We start from the raw sequence: 23,782 nt of genomic DNA on the forward strand, positions 1-23,782 counted from the left end.
ATAACTGCAATGCCTAGTGGGTATTTTGATCTTCACTTTTTTATACATTGTTGTTCTTAGCAAACAATATTTTTTAATAATCTTGGTCCTCATAAGGGGTTAAAATTTTGATTCCAGCGCAGATATCTTTTTCTTTTTTAACTACATTTAGTGACACTGTTACAGTCGGGTGGTACTGTACCATTATTTGCTGCAGGACTCACAGTGGTTAAAGCTCTACTAGCATTTTTTATATTGAGAATATAATTCTGACCTCATATAGTATAACGCAACCCCCATAGCATATAATGCAGCCCCCCATAGAATATAATACTGTGTGTTTGTAATAACCATATATATATGCAAACACACACATACTGTACATACATACACACAGATACACATACATATACTGTACATGCAAACACACATACTGCACATACATACACACAGATACACACACACATACCGTACATATATACACACAGATACACATACATATACCGTACATACATAAACAGATACGCATACATATACCGTACATGCAAACACACACATACCATACATACGCAGATACACATACTGTACATACATACACATACTGTACATACACACATGCATATACTGAACATACACACACATATACCGTATATACAAACACACACATATACTATACATACACACAGATACACATACATATACCGTCATACATACATATACTGTACATACAAACATACCGTACATACACAGATACAAATACATACACCGTACATGCATACACACATACCGTACAAACATACAGATACACATACTCGTATCATACATACATATACACACATACCGTACATACACACAGAGTTATACACATAGTATACACATACCGTACACATACATATACTGTACATACATGCACATAAACATACATATATACCATATATACATACAAATGTATCACAGATACACACATATTATATACACATACTGTACATGCATACACATAGATACACACACACACACACTGTGTATCTGTGTGTATCAATACCAATGCCACTGTTAATCGGTTCACAAGATTTAGCAGCCACGGTTGTGGCTAAATAGAGAATTTAAGACCTACAGTTCTGAAAATGGAGGGTTGAGCTAGAACACAAATGTTTTAGGAGACAAAGAACAGTGTTAACTCTCAGATATTTTATGTTGCCTCTTATATGGGAAACTTGGACCACAAGCATTGAAGGAGTCCTACACTATCATATACAATAAATACATTATGTTTTTAAGGCCTAAAAGTATAAATTCAGAGGAAATGAAGCACGTGTCTGTGCAATATAGATACATTTCTTGGAATATGGGCTCTCATGTTCATAAGTGTTGAGGAAAAAACATTGAAATAAATTTGTTCTTTAAGATGATGCAGGAAAATTTCATTTTGTGTAACCAAAACAAAAAAACTGGGAGCAAATGAGGAGGAAGCATGGAAATATGTTTGTGCAATGCTCTAGTAAATGATGCAGCCACAACTATTTACAGATATTTTGTGGCATAATGTATTTTTCTAGTTGTTTTTATGTTAAAATATATTATTCTATGCAGTTATGACTACCAAAATATAATCACATGATAATTAACATTTTTTTTGTTCTAGGTAAACGCGGGACCTTTAGCCTATGCAAGAGCTTTCCTAGATGACAGTCGGCCTAGCAAGTATACCGCCAAAAAGATAAAGGAGCTAAAAGATATCTTTAAGTATGTTGATAATGATTTCATTGCTCAGCCAAGGTTTATACTTCTGTCCAACAAAGTGAGGCATATAAGCCGAGATTCATTCGCTCCTTTTTTATCTTGGTGTATTAGTTGCCTTTTTTGCTCCAAATGAATCAAAACTGCACACGTGATTCATGAATTTGGCGCAAAGTCAAAAATGTGTTTATTTCCTGTCTTGACTTTTTTTTTTTCTTTTATATCAAATTCGTATTTTGGCTCTAAAAGACATAAAAATTGTGCCCACCTTTTGGCGTACTCATAAACACCCCAGAAAGGAGGGGGAGGGAGTGAATTTGCATCAAGTTTTGTGACGTTTTCTTTAAAAAGTTGCCATTGATGAATCAGGCAAAAACATCTGGAATTGCTAATTTTCACCCATAAAGTGGAGAAAAAAAAAACTAACAGCCAATCACATATAAAAGACTTCAAGAAAGGCACCAATAGAATAATGATTTGGGTGGAAGCAAAAATCAGGTGAAACATACATAAAAATAGACCAAAAAAAAAAACAGGAGCAAAGGCAATGATGAATTGGGACCATAGGCCTTCATGAATTAAGACTGGCTTTGTGGACAGTGCACTGGAGAAAGATGCGCCAAGATGTGCCAACGCAAAAAAAAATGTTCTACAGTCAATGACTGGAGTATATTTCTGTTGTAATTTATGCCACTTTTGTGACATTAAACTTTGATATATTTGCTGACTAAGCGCAGCCCATTTAAAAAAGAATTGTGGAGCTGGTTGGAACTAGCAGAAAAACATTAAGTCACAATTTTCCTGCAACTGTAAATTGCACTGAAGTGTTGTCATATTTCAATCAGTTTTAGATCAGAAAACTGCTTGATGAACCAAACAATCTATCATCACTGAGCATTTCAGTCAAATTCAAATCTTCATAATAATTATCTTAGGCTACTTTCACACTAGCGTCGTTTGGCCTCCGTTGCAATGCGTCGTTTTGGAGAAAAAACGCATCCTGCAAAGTTGCCCGCAGGATGTGTTTTTCGCCATAGACTTTCATTAGCGACGCATTGCGACGGATTGCCACACGTCGCATCCGTCGTGCGACAGATGCGTCGTGTTTTGGCGGACCGTCGGCACAAAAAAATGCTACATGTAACGTTTTTTTGTGCGTCGTATCTGCCATTTCCGACCGCGCATGCGTGGCCGGAACTCCATCCCCTCCTCCGTAGACCTTACAATGAGGCAGCGGATGCGTTGAAAAACTGCATCCGCTGCCCCCATTGTGCTTTTACTTCACAGCATGCATCGGTACGTCGGCTCGACGCACTGCGACGGGCCCGTACCTACGCTAGTGTGAAAGTAGCCTAATTTACCATCATTCCTTATTACCTTCCCTTAAAAACTTATGGTTTCTGTGCTTTGTTTCCTCCCCTTCTTCCAAGAGCCATAACTTTTTTTTATTTTTCCAGTGACCTAGCCATATGAGGGATTGTTTTTTTGCAAGATAAATTGCAGTTTTTAGTTACACCATTCATTTTACCATGGAAATGTACTGGAAAGTTAGTGTATGTATGTGGGGGGATTAAAAGTGTGTGAAATAGTAAATACATACATTTTTATGATTGTGGTAAAAATGACCTGACATCATGATTTTTAGGTCACTATTACAGTGAAACCAAATTTAGAAAGTTGTTTAATAATTTGTTTAATATTTTAATAAATATATATAATACATACTGTGCACTGTGTGCAGAACTATTAAGCAAGTATCTTCATCATATCAATTTATAAATATTTTCCAACGCCAAGCTGTATACACTTGAATACTTATTGGATGAAGCACATTAAGTGATATGTATTTGTGTTATAAGGGAGGATGAGGTATGGCTGAAAACGTCGTTATACGCTCCATCAGCAGAAAAGTAAAAGTTATAGCTCCCATAATAACGCAATTATTTTTTTTTCTATAAATTAGTTTTTGTTGTGCAAAAGCACCAAAACATCAGAAAAGATATGTGTTATCGCTGTAACCGTATTGACCCCAAGAATAAAGCTGCTTTACCAAAATATGGCTATGCAAAAACTAGTTTTTGCAAAAAAAAAAAAAGCGTCTTTAAGTATGTGACAGCAGTCCAATATCAAATCCCGATATTAATCTGATATTGCTGCTATCGCACCGACCCGTCTAATCACTTATAACGCATGAGGAACGGCATAAAAAATAAATAAAACCAATTCTTCACCTGCTTTTGATTTGTTCATTCTGTCTCCCAAAAATCGCAGTAAGGATTGGCTCACACTATTCTGCACTGAGCGCTTACATCAGGGTTTCTGTGTAAATCTCTGAAATACATGATTCAGAAGATTAGGCAGATGGATGCACTGTGGACGCCGTCTGATCTGGCAGTGTCAGTCTTTTTAAGTGTGAATAAAAGTGCCGTCGGCCACAGTTTTGTGCACTTCTGAAAAGGACACTGCTGAACAGAGGCCAGACGGTGTCCAGAGTAACTCTGCTGCCTCATTATAGTGAATGGATCTTTCGGGGGTTTCATCTGAATCACATCACTAGCAGGTTTAGATGGAAACCCCAAAGTAAGTGCTCAGCATAGAGCGAGCACAGGATAAATGTCATCTCAAATGTTATGTAAAATGTTCCTAACAAAAGCTTCAAATCAATCCACAAGAAGACCCCACTCAGGTTTGTCACCTGTCAATGGAAATATAGGCGGCTTCAACGTTACTGGTAGCGCAAAGGCTCTGGAAAAGATAAATGGCTCCTCACTCCCCAAAGGAAATTCAGCAAATTCTTTACTCCCAATTCTCCTCCTACGTACGGCAGTTTGCAATTTTCACTCCGCAGCATCCACTGCTGCTTGTTTCTGGAAAACACCCATGGAGTCAAAATTGCCGCTATACCTGTAGATAAATTCCCAAAGGGGTGTAATTTCCAAAGTGGGGTCACTTCAGGGTGGATTCTGTTTTTCTAGCGCTTAGGGGCTCTGTATATAGAGTCCGCTAACTATTGTAGGATAATCTGCGCTCCAGCAGGCAAATAGCGCTCCTTCCCTCCAGAGTCTCACCATATGGCTATGCAGTACTTTGCAGCCACATATGGGATATTTCCATGTTCAGCAGAAATTGTGGGACTAATTTTTGTGCAATTTTTACCCAATTCCCAGTGTGAAAATGTAGAATCTAGGGCTAAAACAAAATTTTGGTGGTAAAAATGTAATTATTATTTCTTCACTGCCCAATGGCATAAAATTCTGTGACACACCCGTGATGTCAATATGATCACTGCACTCCTATATGAATTAATTGAGAAGTGTAGTTTGCAAAATAGGGTCACTTATGAGGAATTCTGCTGTTCTGGCAACTCAGGGGCTCTGCCAGTGGGTCATGGCACCCGCAGAACATAACCGTAAAATCTTCACAATAATATTGCGCTCTTTTCCTTTTGAGCTTTGCGCTGTTCCTGAAAAGTATTTCCAGATTACATGTAGGGCAGTGGCGCACTCAGGAGAAATTTTTACAACAAACTGAGGTCCATTTTTTTTCTATTAGTCCTTAGAAAAATTAAAAAATTGGGGCTAAAACAACATTATAGTGGTAAAAATTTAATTACTCATTCTTCACCACCCAATGTATAAAATTATGTGAGGCACACAAGGTGTCAACATACTCACTACACCCCTAGATTAATTCATTGAGGGGGTATAGTTTTTAAAATGAGATCACATATTGGAGGTTTCTCCTGTTCTGGCACCTCAGGTGCTTTGCCAATGTGAAATGTCACCCTCAAACAACTCCATCAAAATCTGAACTCCAATATGGCGCTTATTCCCTTCTGATAATAGCTACAGTGCCATGGTTTGTAAGCTTGATTATGTTGCGCTCTGTGGATAAAGGAACATCAAGAACTCTGGTGATGGACCTGTAACCTTGAGATTGTTGATATTGTTCAACAATTTTGATTCTCAAGTCCTAAAACTGTTTTCTTCTCCTCTTTCCATTCTCCATGCTTAGTGTGGCACACACAAGACACAAAATGCAAAGATTGAGTCAAATTCTCCCCTATTTATCCAGTTTCAGGTGTGATTTCCATATTGCCCACACCTGTTACTTGCCTACAGTGATTTTAAACGAGCATAACATACTTGACACAAAAGTTGTTTACCCACAATTTGGGAAAGTGTCAATAATTTTATCCTACCTATTTTGGGGGTTGTGTGTAAAATGTCCAATTTGCCCTTTTTTCAGTTTTTTTCATGTTGTTCCTATGTGCACAAAGAAAATAAACGTGTATAACAGAACATGTGTAATTGTAATAATTTTCTGGGAGAAATACCGTATATACTCGAGCATAAGCCAACCCGAGTATAAGCCGAGGCACCTAATTTTACCACGAAAAACTGGGTAAGCTTATTGACTCAAGTATAATCCGGGTATGTATTGTCCCTGTTGTGAATTCTGTGGCTGAGTTCACTTCTGTGGTCACAAGTGGTATTGCAGTCTCTGGGCTTCCTCCCTCAGGTGTTTTGGTGAGCTCGTTGGCTGCCTTGCTATTTAGCTCCACCTGAGTCTGTCTTCCTTGCTCCTTGTCAATGTTCCAGTGTTGGATCTGAGCTACTGCATCTTTCCTTGGGCCTGCTGCTCTGCTAGATAAGTGCTTCTAGTTTGTTTTTTGTTTTTTCTGTCCAGCTTGCTATTAACTTTTGCTGGAAGCTCTGAGAAGCAAAGGGGTGCACCGCCGTGCTGTTAGTTCGGCACGGTGGGTCTTTTTGCCCCTTTGCGTGGTTTTCGTTTTAGGGTTTTTTGTAGACTGCATAGTTCTCTTTGCTATCCTTGCTCTGTCTAGAATATCGGGCCTCACTTTGCTGAATCTATTTCATTCCTACGTTTGTCTTTTCATCTTGCTAACAGTCATTATATGTGGGGGGCTGCCTATTCCTTTGGGGTATTTCTCTGAGGTAAGTCAGGCTTGTATTTCTATCTTCAGGCTAGTCAGCTCCTCAGGCAGTGCCGAGTTGCATAGGTAGTGATGGGCGCAATCCACTGCTGCTTATAGTTGTGTGAGGATAGATCAGGTACTGCAGTCTACAGAGATTCCACGTCTCAGAGCTCGTCCTATTGTTTTTGGTTATTGCCAGATCTCTGTATGTGCGCTGATTACTGCACGCTGTGTTGCCTGATTGCCAGCCATATCAGTACAAGGAGCCCACACCAATGATTTCCAATAGAGGGAAAAAAGAAATCCTGACATCATTTTTTTTTCTTAGCTCTGTCTTCAGTCTTTTTTTTCCCCTAGACATTAGAGTGCTTCAGGACACAGCTGTGGACATGGATATTCAGGCTCTGTGCTCCTCAATGGATAATCTCATTGTAAATGTACAAAAGATTCAAGATACTATTGATCAGAAATCGATGCTAGAACCAAGAATTCCGATTCCTGATTTGTTTTTTGGTGACAGAACTAAGTTCCTGAGCTTCAGAAATAATTGTAAGCTATTTTTGGCCTTGAAACCTCATTCTTCTGGTAATCCTATTCAACAGGTTTTGATTATTATTTCTTTTTTGCGCGGCGACCCACAGGACTGGGCGTTTTCTCTTGCACCAGGAGATTCTGCATTGAGTAATGTTGATGCATTTTTCCAGGCGCTGGGATTGCTTTACGATGAGCCTAATTCAGTGGATCTGGCTGAGAAAAATCTGCTGGCTTTATGCCAGGGTCAGGATGATGTAGAAGTATATTGTCAGAAATTTAGGAAGTGGTCAGTACTCACTCTGTGGAATGAATCTGCACTAGCGGCTTTGTTCAGAAAGGGTCTCGCTGAAGCTCTTAAGGATGTAATGGTGGGATTTCCTATGCCTGCTGGTTTGAATGAGTCTATGTCCTTGGCCATTCAGATCGGTCGTCGCTTGCGCGAGCGTAAATCTGTGCACCATCTGGCGGTATTGTCTGAGAGTAAACCTTAGCCTATGCAGTGCGACAGGACTATGACTAAAGTAGAACGGCAAGAACACAGACGTCTGAACAGACTGTGTTTCTATTGTGGTGATTCTACTCATGCTATTTCTAATTGTCCTAAACGCACTAGGCGGTTCGATAGCTCTGCCGTTATTGGTACTGTACAGTCCAAATTCCTTTTGTCCATTACCTTAATGTGCTCTTTGTCATCGTATTCTGTCATGGCGTTTGTGGATTCAGGCGCTGCCCTGAATCTGATGGATTTGGATTATGCTAAACGTTGTGGATTTTTCTTGGAGCCTTTGCGGTGTCCTATTCCGTTGAGAGGAATTGATGCTACACCTTTAGCCAAGAATAAGCCTCAGTACTGGGCCCAGCTGACCATGTGCATGGCTCCTGCACATCAGGAAGTTATTCGCTTTCTGGTACTGCATAATTTGCATGATGTGGTCGTGTTGGGGTTGCCATGGCTACAAACCCATAATCCAGTATTGGATTGGAACTCTATGTCGGTAACCAGCTGGGGTTGTCAGGGAGTACATGGTGATGTTCCATTTTTGTCTATTTCGTCATCCATTCCTTCTGACATCCCAGAGTTCTTGTCGGACTTTCAGGATGTATTTGAAGAGTCCAAGTCTGATGCCCTACCTCCGCATAGGAATTGTGATTGTGCTATCGATTTGATTCCTGGTAGTAAATTCCCTAAGGGTCGTTTATTTAATTTGTCCGTACCTGAACACACCGCTATGCGCAGTTATGTGAAGGAGTCCCTGGAGAAGGGACATATTCGCCCATCATCGTCACCATTGGGAGCAGGGTTCTTTTTTGTAGCCAAGAAGGATGGTTCGCTAAGACCGTGTATTGATTACCGCCTTCTTAATAAGATCACTGTTAAGTTTCAGTATCCCTTGCCATTGATTTCTGACTTGTTTGCTCGGATTAAGGGGGCTAGTTGGTTTACTAAGATTGATCTTCGTGGTGCGTATAATCTGGTGAGAATCAGGCAGGGAGATGAATGGAAAACGGCATTTAATACGCCCGAGGGTCATTGTGAGTATCTGGTGATGCCGTTCGGACTTGCCAATGCTCCATCTGTTTTTCAGTCTTTTATGCATGACATTTTCCGTGAGTATCTGGATAAATTCTTGATTGTTTACTTGGATGACATTTTGATCTTCTCAGATGATTGGGAGTCTCATGTGAAGCAAGTCAGAATGGTTTTCCAGGTACTGCGTGCTAATTCCTTGTTCGTGAAGGGATCAAAGTGTCTCTTCGGTGTGCAGAAAGTTTCATTTTTGGGGTTTATCTTTTCCCCTTCTACTATCGAGATGGATCCGGTTAAGGTTCAGGCCATCCAGGATTGGACTCAGCCGACATCTCTAAAAAGTCTGCAGAAATTCCTGGGCTTTGCTAATTTTTATCGTCGCTTCATCTGTAATTTTTCTAGCATTGCCAGACCATTGACCGATTTGACCAAGAAGGGTGCTGATTTGGTTAATTGGTCTTCTGCTGCCGTGGAAGCTTTTCAGGAGTTGAAGCGTTGTTTTTGCTGTGCCCCTGTGTTGTGTCAACCTGATGTTTCTCTTCCGTTCCAGGTCGAGGTTGATGCTTCTGAGATTGGTGCAGGGGCGGTTTTGTCACAGAGAGGTTCTGGTTGCTCAGTGTTCAAACCATGTGCTTTCTTTTCCAGGAAATTTTCTGCTGCTGAGCGTAATTATGATGTGGGCAACCGAGAGTTGCTGGCCATGAAGTGGGCATTCGAGGAGTGGCGTCATTGGCTTGAGGGTGCTAAGCATCGCGTGGTGGTTTTGACTGATCATAAGAACCTTACTTATCTTGAGTCTGCCAAGCGCTTGAATCCTAGACAGGCCCGTTGGTCGTTATTTTTTGCTCGTTTTGATTTTGTGATTTCATACCTTCCGGGCTCTAAAAATGTGAAGGCGGATGCTCTGTCTAGGAGTTTTGTGCCCGACTCTCCGGGGTTATCTGAGCCGGCGAGTATCCTCAAGGAAGGAGTCATTGTGTCTGCCATCTCCCCTGATTTGCGGAGAGTGTTGCAGAAATTTCAGGCTAATAAACCTGATCGTTGTCCGGCCGAGAAACTGTTCGTCCCTGATAGGTGGACTAGTAAAGTTATCTCTGAACTTCATTGTTCGGTGCTGGCCGGTCATCCAGGAATCTTTGGTACCAGGGAGTTGGTTGCTAGATCCTTCTGGTGGCCATCTCTGTCACGGGATGTGCGTGCTTTTGTGCAGTCCTGTGGAATTTGTGCTAGGGCTAAGCCCTGCTGTTCACGTGCCAGTGGGTTGCTTTTGCCCTTGCCGGTCCCGAAGAGGCCTTGGACACATATTTCGATGGATTTCATTTCCGACCTTCCCGTTTCTCAAAAAATGTCGGTCATTTGGGTGGTCTGTGATCGCTTTTCTAAAATGGTCCATCTGGTGCCCTTGGTTAAATTGCCTTCCTCCTCTGATTTGGTGCCTTTGTTCTTCCAGCATGTGGTTCGTTTACATGGCATTCCTGAGAATATTGTTTCTGACAGAGGTTCCCAGTTTGTCTCGAGGTTCTGGCGAGCCTTTTGTGGTAGGATGGGCATTGACCTATCTTTCTCCTCGGCCTTCCATCCTCAGACTAATGGCCAGACCGAACGAACCAATCAGACCTTGGAAACATATCTGAGATGTTTTGTTTCCGCTGACCAGGATGATTGGGTGTCATTTTTGCCGTTGGCTGAGTTCGCCCTTAATAATCGGGCCAGCTCGGCTACCTTGGTCTCTCCATTTTTCTGCAATTCTGGGTTCCATCCTCGTTTCTCTTCAGGACAGGTTGAGTCTTCGGACTGTCCTGGTGTGGATTCTGTGGTGGACAGGTTGCAGCAGATCTGGACTCAGGTAGTGGACAATTTGACCTTGTCCCAGGAGAAGGCTCAGCTTTTCGCTAATCGCAGACGCCGTGTGGGACCCCGACTTCGTGTTGGGGATCTGGTTTGGTTATCTTCTCGTCATATTCCTATGAAGGTTTCCTCTCCTAAATTTAAACCTCGTTTTATTGGTCCGTATAGGATTTCTGAGATTCTCAATCCGGTGTCTTTTCGTCTGACCCTCCCAGACTCCTTTTCCATACATAATGTATTCCATAGGTCGTTGTTGAGGAGATACGTGGCACCTATGGTTCCATCTGTGGAGCCTCCTGCCCCTGTTTTGGTGGAGGGGGAATTGGAGTATATTGTGGAGAAGATTTTGGATTCTCGTGTCTCTAGACGGAAACTCCAGTATCTGGTCAAATGGAAGGGTTATGCTCAGGAAGATAATTCCTGGGTTTTTGCCTCTGATGTCCATGCCCCAGATCTTGTTCGTGCCTTTCATGTGGCTCATCCTGGTCGGCCTGGGGGTTCTGGTGAGGGTTCGGTGACCCCTCCTCAAGGGGGGGGTACTGTTGTGAATTCTGTGGCTGAGTTCACTTCTGTGGTCACAAGTGGTATTGCAGTCTCTGGGCTTCCTCCCTCAGGTGTTTTGGTGAGCTCGTTGGCTGCCTTGCTATTTAGCTCCACCTGAGTCTGTCTTCCTTGCTCCTTGTCAATGTTCCAGTGTTGGATCTGAGCTACTGCATCTTTCCTTGGGCCTGCTGCTCTGCTAGATAAGTGCTTCTAGTTTGTTTTCTGTTTTTTCTGTCCAGCTTGCTATTAACTTTTGCTGGAAGCTCTGAGAAGCAAAGGGGTGCACCGCCGTGCTGTTAGTTCGGCACGGTGGGTCTTTTTGCCCCTTTGCGTGGTTTTCGTTTTAGGGTTTTTTGTAGACTGCATAGTTCTCTTTGCTATCCTCGCTCTGTCTAGAATATCGGGCCTCACTTTGCTGAATCTATTTCATTCCTACGTTTGTCTTTTCATCTTGCTAACAGTCATTATATGTGGGGGGCTGCCTATTCCTTTGGGGTATTTCTCTGAGGTAAGTCAGGCTTGTATTTCTATCTTCAGGCTAGTCAGCTCCTCAGGCAGTGCCGAGTTGCATAGGTAGTGATAGGCGCAATCCACTGCTGCTTATAGTTGTGTGAGGATAGATCAGGTACTGCAGTCTACAGAGATTCCACGTCTCAGAGCTCGTCCTATTGTTTTTGGTTATTGCCAGATCTCTGTATGTGCGCTGATTACTGCACGCTGTGTTGCCTGATTGCCAGCCATAACATGTCCCCTCATCGCTGTCCTGCTCTGTGTGGCTCCCCCGGTCCTGTCCTGCTCTGTGTGGCTTCCCCGCTCCCCTCATTGTATGCGTGGCTCCCCTTGTTGTGTGCGTGGCTCCCCCTTCCTTCCCCATCATGTGTGTGGCTCCCACTTCCTCCCCCATCATATGCGTGGCTCCCACTTCCTCCCCCATCATATGCGTGGCTCCCCCGTTATATGCATGGCTCCTCCCTCCCCTTCATATGAGTAGCTCCCCCGTGATATGCATGGCTCTCCCAGTCCCCTCGTTGTATGCGTCACGTTGTACCGCTCATTAAGGTGATGAATATGCGCTCCACCCCTATGAGAGTGGAGACACATCCATATTCATCACCTAAATGAGCGGTACCACGTGACCGCTCAGCACAGAAGAGCTGCAGGCAGGCACCAGCAGCCGGAACAGATGCATTGCCAGCACCGAGGGCACGCAGGTAGGTATTAAAAAAATGTGCTGAAAAACTCGGCTTATACACGAGTATATATGGTACTTCATTTTCTGGAACAATTTCAACGGTACCATCACTTTCAGCCATGACTATGTCTAGTCTCTCTCCTCTGGCTGTAGTTCTGTGGAAATAAGTGTGTTACGCTGTAATGTCAGCATTTTGTTATGGCCTACAGCACTGTCTCGAGCTATGGTGACTTGATAGATGAACGATCTCTAGGAAAACCGTTCTTGTGCAAGCCTAGATAGGCCCACCTGGGTTGTCTCTGCCTTTAGGGTATGTGCACACGTTCAGGTCTTTTCGCGTTTTTTTCCGCGTTTTTTCGCGATAAAAATGCATTACAAACTGCAGACATATGCATCCTATCTTTTAGAATACATTCTGCAATTTTTGTGCACATGATGCATTTTTTTTTTTCCTAAAAAAAAAACGCATTCCGGTAAAAAAAAAAAGAGCAGCATGTTCATTAATTTTGCGGATTTTCTGCGTTTTTCCCGCTATTCTATGCATTTGGGAAAAAACGCGAAAAAAACACATGCGAATTTCTGGCAGAAATGTCCGGTTTTTGTCAGGAAATTTCTGCTAGAAAATCCTGACGTGTGCACATACCCGTAATTGGCACTGTTGGTTGTGTCTGATGTTAGGCAGATTTGTTAAAGCGTAATGAATCTCACTTTTAACAGGATTCACAACTAGGGTTTTAAACAGTCTTACCTTGATTTCTCCTAGAAAGAACTTCTTATCTGAACAATATGTTGTTCCAGCTTAATCCTCCTAAGCTGCGTGAGCTGATTTTGTATGTGAATAAATGTGATTCTGATCCTCATTAAATGCATCTACCCTGTCAGACAAATACCATAACCTGTCCTTTGTATTCTTATCTATATAGACTGTTTATCCAAGTGTGTGCCACAGGTCTGGACCTGAATGAACGGCTCATAAAAGAAGATCAGGTTGAATACCATGAGGGGCTGAAGACAAACTTCAGGGAAATGGTGAAAGAGCTTTCTGACATTATCCATGAGCAGGTACATGTCCCAATGCATTCTGCATCAATGTATGTTGTGGAGAAACCGGGCTCCAAAGATTGTTTTTTTGCCCTAGCAATGTATTGAAATATCCTAACCAACTTAGAGTGGCTTGATGGCCTTTCTATTGGCACACAGCAGGATTCCCCTCCATCTTTAGTTCTCTATATTCATCTCATGTTTCAACGCAAATAAAAGTGCATTTAGACCTAACTATGTGCAGTGTTATCAACTGCCGAATCACAACATGTTTGCTAGTCGGTGGTCGTTCAAAATTTGTTTAGACAGGTAGAGACTCCGCTTCAGATGCATACTGAATAATCTAATCCGCTATTATCTGCATACAAGGCTCCTTTTATTCTCGGCAGCACATGTTCTGTTTATGCAGGACGATGTGCAGCCGTAAAGATGATCTTTTAGGTACACCATAAGATTATTTCACCAGATAAATTTTGCTCATTGGGTGATTGGCAGACTGTTTCCACTATATGAATATCGGGAACGAGCATCCTTAGAAACGATCATTCACTATTAATTGTGCTGTGTGAATGCACCAAAAAGAATGTTCACCTAAAAAAAACCATTGTTTACTGCTGTAGTGCATCTAAAATGAAGGTTAAATGGGTCTTTACCAAAAGGATACTTGTTCATAAAATTCTCTGGTGACGTGCTTTTATTCTGCCATGTGGCAAATTGGACACACAAAATAAAAATCTCGAATTGTATGGAAGTTTTCCCAAAAAATCAAAACAAAAGCATAATAATACTTGGGAGTGTAGTGGGAATAAAACAGCAAACATTGTCCATGACAAGTCTTCTATACAACAACTTTGCAAATTATTCTTATTAAAAAAAAGCCTCCTTTTGCAGCAATTATAGCTGTAAGTCGCTTTGGATAAGTATTAGTTTTCCACATCTTGCCACTGAGATTTGTGCCCATTCCTCAAGGCAAAATTGCTCCAACTCCTTCAAGTTTGATGGTTTCCTCTGGTGAACAGCAATCTTCAAGTCTGACCAGAAATTCTCAATTGGATTAAGGTCTGGTCTCAAATCACTGACAGACTGAAACTGGTTTTCCTCAAGAATATCCCTGTATTTCGCACCATCCATTTTCCCTTGATTCAGATTATTTTCCCTGTCCCCGCTGCCGAAAAACATCCTCACATTACCCATGATGCTGCCACAACCATGTTTTACTGTGAGGATGGTGTTCTTGGGGTGATGAGCTGTGTTGGTTTGGCACCTGACATACTGTTTACCCTGGTGGCACAAAAGTTCAATTTTGGTCTCATCTGACCACAGCACCTTCCTCCATAGATTTGGGGAGTCTCCTACATGTATTTTCGCAAACTCAAAACGAGCTTTACAATTTTTTTGTGCAAGTAAAGGCTTTTTTCTGCCCTCTCTTCCATAAAGGCCACATCTATGGCGTATTTGGCTTATTGTGGTCGTATGGACAGATACTCCAGTCTCTGATTGGAAAATCTGCAGCTCATTCAGGGTTAGCTTTGGTCTATGTGCTGCCTCTCCGATTAATGCCCTCGTTAAACTCTCGACAGGTTTCTTGTGGTACATTTTCTTTTCATGTCATGATAATAGATTTGGTGGTGCTCTGGGGGATCATTAGCGATTGGCATTTTTTTTTTACTGATTTGAACTTCTCAAAAATTTGTTGTTTCGTTATTGATGCCTCTTGTTTAATAGCATTGCAGCCTATGTGGCCTTTCAGAAAAGTTGTGTATATACTGACAGCCCATGTGGCGCTTAGATTGCACACAGGTGGACTACTTTTCACTATGCATGTGACTTATGAAGGTACATGCTTGCATGAGAAATTTTTAGGAGCTTCATCGTAAAAGAGGCGAATACATATGCTCATGCTAATTTTTAGTTATTTGATCCCATAAATTAAATTTATGCCTATATGTTGCTCACTTCACTTGGGATTACAAAAATATTTTAATTAAAGTTGTAATGTAACAAAATAGGTAAAAAGCCAAGAGGGTGAATACTTGTGCAAGCCACTGTAACTATCAGGATCCATCTTGTTTGTAGTCTGTACCCATGGAAACACATAGGTCTGTCTAAAAACCATAGACAAAAATAAGGCTGTTTGCAAAGCTACTTCGTTTTTCATTTCAGCTGCTTTGGTAAATGTCACACCCAGAGGAAAACCTCTCAAGATAAAATTACTTTTCACAGCTGAGATTTACTACCTCTGTATTTAGTTTAGACAATCATTCAGAACAGCTTAAATTATAAGCTGATACACTGTAGCAAACTACCAGGAGGCAGACTTGGGATGAAGTATTTAGCTCAGTATTAGGCCGGCGTCACACTAGCGAGTTTTACGGACGTATGAGAGGCGCAGAAAATACGCATTGCACGCGGTACAATGATTCTCTATGGCCCAGCTCCTATCTGGCGTATTTTACGCATCCGTATTTTACAGTCTTGTACGGCCATAGACAATCGCAGCATGCTGTGTTTGTCAGCGTATTGCTCAAATAATTCGCCAATGAAAGTCTTGCCAACGGATTACATACAGAACACTGTTTTGGGAAGATTTCTGCGTATTGCGCATGTAAAAAACAGACCGTATTTTACTACGCTTGGTGTGACCCCGGCCTTAACCTTCTGGCATCAAATTCCTCCATTCAATAAACAATGTATAAAATTTAATTTAAAGAAAAAATAGTAAAAGTTTTGGTCAGTCAAAATACGGTACAGTGTACAATTAGAATCACAAAGTTGTGTTCACTTTTTTTTTAATATCCATTCATGGTTTCACTGACTGATTCCTGTATACCGTAAACTCTTTTTATTTATAGTCAGAGAGTCAATTAATTGATTTCTTAATTCATTCTTCCTAGCTGCTGATTTACTGGGTAGATTGCTGTTCGTTGTATTTATACTACTGCTTTTAAAACTCCAGGGTACACACCAGCTCCCAAACATATTTCACCAGTTTTCTGCCTTCTTAATGGGTCTTACGGGGCTACATGACTTATTACATATAGTAGACTGTTATGAATAGGTAATTCAGAACCACAATGGACCTTGAAGTTCAGAGCACACAAAGTGACCTGACAATAACCAAAAAACATAGGACGAGCTCTGAGACGTGGGAAGTCTGTTGACCGCAATCCCTAATCCTATCACACCACACTAGAGGTAGCCGTGGATTGCGCCTAACGCTCCCTATGCAACTCGGCACAGCCTGAGAAACTAGCTAGGCCTGAAGACAGAAAAATAAGCCTACCTTGCCTCAGAGAAATTCCCCAAAGGAAAAGGCAGCCCCCCACATATAATGACTGTGAGTAAGATGAAAACACAAACACAGAGATGAAATAGATTTAGCAAAGTGAGGCCCGACTTACTGAATAGACCGAGGATAGGAAAGATAGCTTTGCGGTCAACACAAAAAACCTACAAACAACCACGCAGAGGGGCAAAAAGACCCTCCGCACCGACTAACGGTACGGAGGTGCTCCCTCTGCGTCTCAGAGCTTCCAGCATGCAAGAAAAACCAAAATAGAAAGCTGGACAGAAAATATAGCAACAAAAGGTAACACAAGCAGAACTTAGCTTATGCTGAGCAGACAGGCCACAGGAACGATCCAGGAGGAAGCAAGACCAATACTAGAACATTGACTGGAGGCCAGGATCAAAGCACTAGGAGTTAAATAGAGCAGCACCTAACGACTTAACCTCTCACCTGAGGAAGGAAACTCAGAAGCCGCAGTACCACTCGTGACCACAGGAGGGAGCTTGATCACAGAATTCACAACAGTAGACCCCTTAGACCTGAATAGCTGTACTGAGCACTGTAAGCGTTCAGCACCAGCAGTGAGGAGGGATACAGAGAAGCTGTCAGACTAGATGAGTGGAGATTGATACAGCTCATGAGTAGTGATGAGCGAGTTTGCTCGTTCCTAGAGTTTTCGGATCATGCTCGGGTGTTCTCCGAGTATCTTGGGCGTGCTCGTAGATTATGTCCGAGTCCCCGCAGCTGCATGATTATCAGCTGGTAGACAGCCTGAATACATGTGGGGATTCCCTAACACGCAATCCCTGCATGTGTGCAGGTTGTCTAAAAGCCGGAAAGCATGCAGCTGCGGGCAGGGCCAGCTCCAGGTTTTTGAGGGCCCTGGGCGAAAGAGTCTCAGTGGGCCCCCCCTTTAACATACCACGATTCATGATCGCATATAAACACAGCCATGTAGTATATAACACAGCCCACGTAGTATATAGCACACCCATGTACTATATAACAGCCCACGTAGCATATAACACAGCCACGTAGTATATAGCACAGCCCACGTAGCATATAACAGCCCATATAGTATATAGCACAGCCACATAGTATGTAACACGGCCCACGTAGTTTATAGAACAGCCATCTAGTATATAGCTCAGTCCACGTAGCATTTAACAGCCCACGTAGTATATAACACGGCCCACGTAGTATATAGAACAGCCATGTAGTATATAGAGACACTTGCTCCATGTAGAGCTGCACAAACGTTATGGCCCCATAGATGCTCCATACAGACACTTGCCCCATTTGCTGTTGCTGCGATAAAAAAAAAAACACATACTCACCTCTCCGTTGCTCAGGCCCCGGCACTTTCAATATTCACCTGTCCTCGTTCCAGCCACCGCTCCATCTTCTTCAGCGTCTTCTGCACTGACGCACAGGCAGAGGGCACGCACTAACCACATCATCGTGCCCTCTGACCTCAGCGTCACTGCAGAAGGGAGGTGGAGCCGCATATTCATTACTGTAATGAGCGGTACCATGTGACCGCTCAGTACAGGAAGAAGCTGGGGAGCCGGGGACCTGCAGGGACCGCGCCAGCCGCCAAGAGTAGGTAGGGGAGTATAATTAGACAGCCCCCCTCCCCTGCCAAGTCAGCTGCGTGATGTGCCGCTAGCTAAGGGCCCCTGGGGGAGCGGTGGTCCTAGGCACTGGCAGCTGCCTGCCCCTAACGCCAGCCTTGAATGGCCCCCCCTGTCTCGCCAGGGCCCCAGCACTTGCCCGGGTACGCCGGGTGCTGACGCCGGCCCTGGCTGCGGAGAATCAAACATAATCTACGAGCACGCCCAAGATACTCGGAGAACACCCGAGCATGCTCGGAAATCTCGAGTAACAAGCGCACTCGCTCATCGCTACTCATGAGTTCTAGTGTGTTCATGAGGGAAAATCTCTTCTCTTGCTGGATTCAGGATTTCAGAAAGGATTATATAGCCATTCTGTCAAATTTAAAAATGTATCTCATCAGATCACAGATATCCATTTTATAATGTGTGCAGTTTTTATTGTAGAATCTATTCTGTGATCAGCTTTAAGCTGTATTTACATAAAATCTGAAACACTGCAACAGCTGAGTATAGTAATATCATTTTCTCTAGCACTGCCAAGTCTCTTCTGTTAATGCTGGATTACTTATGAGCCAATTACATGTGTAACACTTTTCCATTCTGTTATTTTGTATATCCATCTAAGATTAGTAACTTCTGGACTTAATCCTAGAAAAATTAAAGTTTTAAGACTGCTCTTATCCAGCACCTAACATCAGAATCATGTCAGTTCCATTGCCAGTGAAGTGACAGAAAACTGACCATTAGATAACACTATCCTAAGGTGATAAAACATGTCCCATGATATATACAGAGGAGTCATTATGCCTGCATAGACACAAATAGTAATTTCATAACTCAATATTACACATGAAAATAAGAAAGGTAATAATATATGCTTTTCTCCTCTTGGACTAATCAAGATTTTGTATTCAGTAAAGACGAATTTTTACATTACTGAGATAGGAGATTACAGTTGGTTTTTATAATATTTTATGTAGGAGGGAAGTGTTGGAAAGGGAGAAGAAAAATTCAAGAAAACCTCCTTACTTTATGGATTCACCAGAGACTGACAGACTGTTATTACGTTATGGCTGCCACTATCAACAGATTCCCTCAAAGCCTTGATTTTTGGGGAAGCTAGCTGCCAATCAGAGCTTAAAACCATTCTGACTGATGCCTTTTTTCCTTAAAGGGGTTGTCCAGGACTAAGCTTTTAAGCCCATAGTAAAGAAAAAATCAAAAAACAAGCAGGTAGTAGCTATCAGAGCCTGTTCTACCCAGTGTTGGCTCATAGCAGTCACCGACTGCGCGTCCCAGGAATTCAGTTGCTCAACATCAACAGAGCAGGTCTTCTCCTTCCGGGCTGCTCTGTGGACGGGGCATGACTGACGCTGTCTGTCAATTAGCATGTCAACAAAGCAAAAGAGAAGCCACTCTTCTGCCGATGTGACATCAGAGGAAGCCACTGTATCGCTGGCAGGAACGCTCTGTGACTACTCTGTGCCGACTGAGATCGGCGCCGGTCAGAACAGCCAGGTAGTTAGCAACAACCTTCCTGTTATTTCTTAGGCCCATAGTAAGAAAATATATAGTCCTGGATAATCCATTTAAGTTATATTTGAACTTTAACATGGCATTGTTAGTATTTGCACTTTTTTGTATAGAAAATTTCTAAGCCCTACTTAAACATTCATATTACAGTGCTAATACCATGATCTCCCTCATAGTTCTTCTAAACCAAGTGTTGTGCCAGTACTACAGATGCAAAAAGTGGATTGGCTATAAGAGAAGAAGAGTAGATGATTTTCCTTCTACTTAGTATCCACTTTATAATTTTGCCAGGAAAACAAAAACAACGATATACTACACCAATTAAAGGGAACCTGTCAGCAGGATTGTGCTGAGTAAGCTACAGACAGTGTCAGGTCGGCGCTGTTATACTGATTAAAATGATATCTGGGTGATGAAATACACATGAATACCTAATGAGAGCACCACATGAAGACCCCCACACAGGCCGCCCTGGAGAGCGAGCATATCATTAACTCACTGAAAATAAAGATTAAACAACAACCACAAGACGGATTTCATCAATCAAGGCATCAATCAGCATAACGGCACCGACCTGACGCTGTAGGTTATTGTGCACAATCTTGCTGGCAAGTTCCCTTTAAACCTGTTGTGTAACTAGTACATTTTACCTGTGTTTTTCTTATCAATGCAAAACGGGAAGGTATTACAACTTCATGAAACAGTCAGCTTTGAGCTGAACAAGGAATGATCACCTCCACTTGATAACAGATCTACTGCATGATCCAAGACTATTTGCAATGTTGCTTCATTTTCATGTATTGGGATAATAAGGAAAATCTTGCTGTGATGATTTACTGTAGAGGGGCCAAATATTGTGCCTAGAATTTGTCTATACAAATAGTACTTTGCAAGGCTCCCACTGAGCACTGGAAAGTAAATACTGCGACTTCCTTTCAGCCTCTTCCAGAAAAGACAATTCCTAATCATTACAGTTTATGTATAATAATAGAAAAATAATTTATTTTTCTTTCCTCTTTCAATGCTACGTCTGGAAAGCTTTGAAGGTAAATTTGTTTTTTGTCGCCTGCCGGTTAGATGGAAATATGTGGGATCATTATAACTGCGTTGTGTGCTCTGTTTCTTGCAGATTTATCAGGAAGATACCATGCACTCGTCCTGGATGCAGAATTCCTTGCATGTCTTTTGTGCCATCAGTGGAACCACCACTGAATGAGATACTGACAGCAGACAGACAAGACGACTAAGCCTTACATGCATCTATCTCAGGAACAACCCGATGGACTTCTAAACTAATGTGGACCTTCTTATTTCAGTAATGGAGTAGTAGTTCTAAGGATCATAAGAAGAGCTCGTCCTGTTGCCATTATAGAATGTAATTAATAGATCGGAGATTGCATAGTGTCAGTAGTGTTCGGTTGTCCTCACATTCATTGCATTGAAGGCTCCTACAAAGTTGTACATACAAATGTAACAGACCTAGGTTTTGTCAGTACAACTCAGTTGTAACATGGGGTTGCCATACATTTTTTCCAAGATCGAAGGTAAAGTTAAAAGATTGGCTAAATCAATCCAAATCCATCCTGCTACATCAGTCCAAAATAAATAATCATGACTATCCTTCAGTCTTAATTTTTAGTTCAATAAAGGTGCACATTTTTAAATTAAGGAAAATATGGGAACAATATTCCTACGACTGGAATCCACTTACAAGGATGAATTCGGCATCTACAGGCATTGGTGTACTTTCATAGGAGTGCATATCTGTTGTAAATACTGTGTGGGCAACAAGCAAATGCTTGAAAGACTAGGAAACCAATTATTTTCTGTATAAACAATCTGTTGAATACAGTCTTTTAATTTTTATGTTTTTAAGCTTGTTTTCATAATCCTATTTATTTTACGATCAAATGAGGACCTCATATCATGAAGTCCAGATTGCTGAAATGGGAGAGATAGAAATAAAGCTGGATATGTGATTACATCATATGATGGAGATATGATACTATGCACAGACATTCTGAATTATACTCTCTGGAAAAGTATTACTTTTGATATAAAACGGTTTATTAGCTGATGGTCTATCCTGCTCTCGTTATTGTGCGGTATGTTCTGTATGAATGTGAACCTTGCCTAACTTTAAAAGGATATCTGGGCAAAAACTGGTATTTGTGTTCTGTCCAATGCCGAATGTGAGAGGCCACAGCACAAAGCACCGTAGTGAGAACCCCAGTCTTATGCACAAGCTCTCAAGCCCAATAAAAGGTATACTGTAAGATAACATTTTGGCAAGGTATATTCCTTTTATTATCTGAACATTAACTCCTTGAAAAGCTAAAAGCAGTGACTACCATTTATGAATGTTACCAATGAGGCCATAGTTCTAAATAGGCTTCTTTTACACAGGGTAAAGATTGTTACCCTAAAGCCTCATTCAGACATCTGTGTCTAGCGAATGTTTTAACCCCTTAGTGACCGAGCCAAATTTTTGAAATCTGACCAGTGTCACTTTATGTGGTAATAACTCTGCAACGTTTCAACAAATCCCAGTGATTTTGAGATTGTTTTTTCGTGACACATTATACTTTATGATAATGGTAAATTTAGTTCAACATTTTTTGTGTTTATTTATAAAAAATATCAAAAATTTGAGAAAAATGTTAAAAAATTAGCAATTTTCTAAATTTGAATGATTATCCCTTTAATCCAGATAGTCATACAACAGCAAACCATTAATAAATAACATTTCCCACATGTTGGCTTTACATCAGGACAATTTGTAAAATGTTATTTTATTTTGTTAGCATTTTAGGAGGTTTAAAAATGTAGCAGCAATTTTTCATTTTTTCAAAGAAATTTACAAAATTTATTTTTTTAGGGACTTATCCATGTTTGAAGTGACTTTAGGGGTCCCATATATTGGGAAACCCACAAACGTGATACCATTTTAAAAACAGCACCCCCTGACATATTGAAAACTGCTGTCAGGTAGTTTATTAACCCTTCAGGTGCTTTACAGGAATTAATGCAAAGTGGTATGACAGAAATGAAAATGTATATTTTTACCACCTAAATGTTGCTAACTTCTAAACAGATTACTACAGCCGTCAGACTCTAAGGCCACTATTTGGTCATGAATTGCCATGGCAAACATCAGGACAACAAAATCATGATCTGAGGGCACCAATTGTGACAAAGAAGAAGCCCCCACACTCTGTTAACCATTTATAATGATGTAGTCACTATTGACACCAGCATCTAAGGGGTTAAACAGATATGGATGGTGCAAATACTGATTGTGGCTGGTACAGCAAGTTGTCCGCTATAGTGTACAACCGACCGATGCTGGATTGTCATCTGTATGGGGATACTATTCTCTTATATCTCAGGTCAGTTAAAAGACGTATTGGCGGTCATTAAGGGGTTAAACGTGATTTTCATGGCTAGAACACATACACATTAAAGTCTATGGAGCTGTTCACATGTCTCTTTTTGCGGACTTTGTGTCCACAGCCATATCACAAAGACATGTCAGTTTTTGACTGGAAATTCAGAAAGGAACAGGACTAGAACTCTAGTGCCACCTATTGAAGTAGCAATCTTGAAAGTCAAGATCGACCGTCTTACGAGCCTTGTCAAGTGACGTGGGATAAAAAGCCAAAACCTCAATTTGCAGACACTGTGTTTTGGGGGTACTGTCCCTTGTCAGTGCAAAGTGTGAGATTTGGTTTGGTTGGGTGAGAGGCATCTGAGAGAGATCCAAAGGGGTAATGTTTTTCCTTGCCGAGACTGACATGTCAAGGTTTCTGAAGTGATAATTTGCATATTTCCCAGAAGAGTATTGCAAGGCTTTAAAGTCTCCTCACCTTGGCATGTCAGACTTGATAAATCAGTCTCCACAAGAAGAAACATTACCTTGGATCCCGCTGACACGCTGGAAGCGAATGCTTCAAAAGGTAGGCTAAGGCATCCATGCCAAACCCAATAACCAGTGTAGCCCAAT

The 23,782-nt window shown here is 41.6% G+C and overlaps 1 protein-coding gene across 4 annotated transcripts in view; it reads left to right on the top strand.

Annotated features, from left to right (window-relative positions):
* Window positions 1-21,856, top strand: part of DOCK11 (dedicator of cytokinesis 11) — a 421,093-nt gene extending 399,237 nt beyond the window's left edge. For 3 of the 4 annotated variants that reach the window (XM_069746933.1, XM_069746934.1, XM_069746936.1), the window contains 3 exons: window positions 1,622-1,722; window positions 13,224-13,362; window positions 20,909-21,138. In XM_069746933.1, the coding sequence (XP_069603034.1) occupies window positions 1,622-1,722; window positions 13,224-13,362; window positions 20,909-20,995 (327 nt within the window). In that variant the 3' untranslated portion in view covers window positions 20,996-21,138. Of the gene's footprint in view, window positions 1-1,621; window positions 1,723-13,223; window positions 13,363-20,908 lie in introns of all 4 variants that reach the window. The other variant, XM_069746935.1, reaches the window with a different exon arrangement.
* Window positions 21,857-23,782: the final 1,926 nt, after the last annotated feature.

Source organism: Ranitomeya imitator, chromosome 2, assembly GCF_032444005.1.
Source record: "Ranitomeya imitator isolate aRanImi1 chromosome 2, aRanImi1.pri, whole genome shotgun sequence".
Taxonomy (NCBI): domain Eukaryota; kingdom Metazoa; phylum Chordata; class Amphibia; order Anura; family Dendrobatidae; genus Ranitomeya; species Ranitomeya imitator.